This window comes from Erpetoichthys calabaricus, chromosome 15 (assembly GCF_900747795.2).
Source record: "Erpetoichthys calabaricus chromosome 15, fErpCal1.3, whole genome shotgun sequence".
In the NCBI taxonomy this organism is placed as follows: Eukaryota; Metazoa; Chordata; class Cladistia; order Polypteriformes; family Polypteridae; genus Erpetoichthys; species Erpetoichthys calabaricus.
In genome coordinates this window covers 78,121,508-78,125,812 of record NC_041408.2, presented here as the reverse complement: position 1 = coordinate 78,125,812, position 4,305 = coordinate 78,121,508, and the positions used below count along the sequence as shown (strand labels likewise).

At 40.6% G+C, this 4,305-nt stretch overlaps 1 protein-coding gene across 1 annotated transcript; it reads right to left on the bottom strand.

Moving 5' to 3' along the window:
- Positions 1-1,987: 1,987 nt before the first annotated feature.
- Positions 1,988-2,602, bottom strand: LOC114665753 (ras-related protein Rab-10-like). The gene has a single exon (XM_051919250.1). The coding sequence runs from the start codon at positions 2,594-2,596 to the stop codon at positions 1,988-1,990; it is 609 nt and encodes a 202-aa protein (XP_051775210.1). The 5' UTR covers positions 2,597-2,602.
- Between the last annotated feature and the right edge of the window lie 1,703 nt (positions 2,603-4,305).

Sequence of the window (4,305 nt, the reverse complement as noted above, 5' to 3'; positions counted from 1 at the left end):
TAAAGAGATGATTGTTGACTTCAGAAAAATTGCATATTGAGGGCTTTGCAATGGAATTTGGTCAACAGCACCAAATTCCTTGGATTGTACCCGGCAGTTGACCTTACTTCATCAATTAACACCACCACCACAGCCAAGAAGGCACAGCATCATCTCCACTTCTTTTGGTGGCTGAGGAAAGCTAACCTCATTCTCACCACATTCTACAGGGGACAGCATCAAGAGTGTTCTGACCAGCTGCGTCACCGTTTGATTTGAAAACTGAAGAGTCTGTGACCACAATGTCCCACAAAGGATAGTACACACAGCAGAAAAGACCATTGAGACCTTTCTACCCTTTATAAAGCACTGTGTGCAGAAAATCTACAACATTGTGAGGACCACTCTCGTCCTTCCCACAGTCTCTTTTTGGCCCACTTCTATCTAGCATAAAGTACTGTAGCTTCTGAACCAGTTGTGCCAGGTCCTGCAACAATTTCTACCCCTTAACTGTCCAGACTGTGGACTCTGTGGACTCCACCTGCCCTCAGATCTTCTCCTAGGAGGTATACATATGCAGTACATTTGCTACTACTGTTGTTTTTATCATTATTTATTTATATCTTTTTCAATGTATTATATAGTACAGTATAATTCTCTTCATGTCTTGCAGTTGTCCTGTGTTTATGTATGTGCTACACTGTGGCCATGGGGCTCATTATTTCATACCACTCTAAGCCGCAGAACAGTGTATGGAATGACAACAAAGCCACTCCACGGGACTTACTGTATCTTGACTCTTTGTGCTCACTCTACAGCAGTGTTTCCCAAACTCGGTCCTGGTGAACCCCTGTACCTGCAGGTTTTTGTTCTAACCGGATTCCTAATCAGTGACAACACCTGATAGCACCGATCTCATTTAATTAGCTGGTATTTTTTTTTCTTTTATTCGACATTCAGAATAACATAGCAGCATGATTTTTACATTTATAAGACATTTAGAAATATTTCTGCTTTTGCTATAGATTTAAATGCTTAACTCTCTTTTGTTGATTTCATTATATTTTGCCTTTTCTCTGTGCAGTTTTTCCCCTTCATTGTATCTTATTAATGACAATTAAAAGTGAGCAGAGCAGACACCCAGGCAAACAACACTGGAAAATCAAAGGCTGCAAGTACTTTAGCAACCGACCCACTAATTAGTAAATAATGGATTAATTAAACAATTAGAAGACCTAGAAAAGTAGAATGAAAATCAAGATGAAAATACTGTTAAAAAGAAAAAAAATACATTATTCCTATATAACTGCTTGGTACATTTTAATTTTTTTTTTTTTTAGCAAACTTAGTTTTCTAATTTCTATATTGTTCCCTAAACACAGAACTTGGGAAATAACACATCACTTAATTAGCCCAGGAGTTCAAGTAAAAAGAGAAGGTGGTTGGAACAAAAACCTGCAGCTACAGGGGTTCACCAGGACTGAGTTTGGGAAACACCGCTCTACAGTATAGGATGTTCTCCAACATGCCTTTGTATCACCTCAGACACACTGCACGGTTGGGACGTCCAAAAAATCGACAAACTAGCAAAGCAGTCTCAGACATGGGGATGGCCAAATCCCACTGACATCTTTCCTTCAAAACAGGGCCATCAGCAAGTCCATCCAGACTGTACAAACTCAAACAAAAGAATGGTCTGCTATGCTGTGCTGACTCAATTCTTATTTGGTACTCTTTGGCACTGAGTGACTATTTATACGTACAGCATTAATCACAACGGCACAAATGTGTCTGCCCCTGTAGGTTTTACGAATTCTAATGATTAATGCAAAAAGGTTAGTTGCCTTAACGTTTATTATTTATTTTTTAATCTTACTTAATGTGAATTGTATCCTGGGCAATAGACGGGCATCCTGTCCCATCCTTGGTCAGTCCCTGTGTTTATTATTGATACATCACCTCAAAAACAGCCTAGTGTTCTGACAATGACAATGGGTGGTGGGTTAATTCAGCGGCAGCATTTGGTCTTCCACCCTCTTACTCCACCTCCGCCACTGCAGACATCCACAGTTTCACTGTTGATCAGCTTCACTGGTAACTTTTGCAACAGTATGTCTTCTGCAATCGTGCGGAACGCCACATCAATGTTGATATTTGCCTTTGCGCTGGTCTCAAAGAATCGAATACCATGTTCTTCTGCAATCTGTTCTCCCCTGGCTTTTGGCACCTCTCGCCTGTCCTCCATATCGCATTTGTTGCCAAGGAGCATTTTCTGAACATCTTGGTTTGCATGTTCATCAATGTTTCTAAGCCACTTGGTGATGCTGTCGAAGCCTTTGGCGTTTGTGATATCATACACAAGCAGTATGCCCATGGCACCTCTGTAGTAGGACGTGGTCATGGTGCGAAACCGTTCCTGACCTGCCGTATCCCAGATTTGCAGCTTGATCTTCATTCCCTGCAGCTCAATAGTTTTGATCTTAAAGTCAATCCCTATAGTTGAAATGAATGATGAATTGAAGGCATCATCAGAAAAACGGAAAAGAATACATGTCTTTCCAACCCCTGAGTCCCCAATCAGCAGAAGTTTAAATAGCAGATCATAATGTTTTGCCATTTCATTCAGAGTATATTCTTCAGCTTAGTAAAGGGAATATTTGCAATAAGATTGTCTCTTTTTTTTTTGATTAAATCATTCTACTATTATTGGTTGTGACAAACAAGCCCCTTCCCTCTCAGGTCATCCTCAGAGAGAGAGTGAAGGAGCCAGCAGTATGGAGCACACAAGGTGACTGCCTCACAGAGGGCAGTGCCATTCGTACTTGAGTTCATCTGAATGATTTATGCTGCTAGGTCTCGTGAGATGAAAACAAAAAGTCCTTGGCCTTGGAAGGAAGTTCCATTAAGCTTGGAGACATGGGGGAGGAGAACACTTCTCAAGCAAATTAATAATGTGACTTATTTTTAAACAAGGGCCTGATTTTATGTCAGTCATTAATAATCCCAAAGGGTTGCATTGTGAATGCGGGACCTCATGTAAAGTTATTCACATTTCCAGAGGTTCTCCCAGCCTTGCCCTTATACAACTTTTAATGGCAGGAATAGCCACTTCCGGTTAAAATAAGTGTGGCAACTGTTTTAAGCTGGGAGGGGGCAATATGTCAAACTACCAATTATGATGCTGTTGACAGAAGATTCTTATTCTGTACCAAAACCATTGTTCTGTCTTTATATTATATAGTGCCCTTCACAAAGCACATTTACATTTATTTTCTAAGCAAACTCTTTTTTCAAAACATCAACATAAATCGAGTAACATCAGTCTGGGGACTGTACTGAACAAGTGTTTCAGGACAGGTTACAAAAGTCAGTCACCACAAGCAAGCATAACAAAAGTGATCAGTCTATACATATAAAAGGCAAAGTCCTCACTGACTCATCACCAATTCTCCCACTTTCCATATACAGGTGCTGGTCATAAAATTAGAATATCATGACAAAGTTGATTTATTTCAGTAATTCCAATCAAAAAGTGAAACTTGTATATTAGATTCATTCATTACACACAGACTGATGTATTTCAAATGTTTATTTCTTTTAATTTTGATGATTATAACTGACAACTAATGAAAGTCCCAAATTCAGTATCTCGGAAAATTAGAATATCAATTAAGACCAATGCAAAAAAAGGATTTTTAGAAATGTTGGCCAACTGAAAGGTATGAACATGAAAAGTATGAGCGTGTACAGCACTCAATATTTAGTTGGGGCTCCTTTGGCCTGGATTACTGCAGCAATGCGGCGCGGCATGGAGTCGATCAGTCTGTGGCACTGCTCAGGTGTTATGAGAGCCCATGTTGCTCTGATAGTGGCCTTCAGCTCTTCTGAATTGTTGGGTCTGGCGTATTGCATCTTTCTCTTCACAATACCCCATAGATTTTCTATGGGGTTAAGGTCAGGCGAGTTTGCTGGCCAATCAAGAACAGGGATACCATGGTCCTTAAACCAGGTACTGGTAGCTTTGGCACTGTGTGCAGGTGCCAGGTCCTGTTGGAAAATGAAATCTGCATCTCCATAAAGTTCGTCAGCAGCAAGAAGCATGAAGTGCTCTAAAACTTCCTGGTAGACGGCTATGTTGACCTTGGACCTCAGAAAACACAATGGACCAACACCAGCAGATGACATGGCACCCCAAACCATCACTGACTGTGGACACTTTACACTGGACCTCATGCAACGTGGATTCTGTGCCTCTCCTCTCTTCCTCCAGACTCTGGGGCCTTGATTTCCAAAGGAAATGCAAAATTTACTTTCATCAGAGAACAT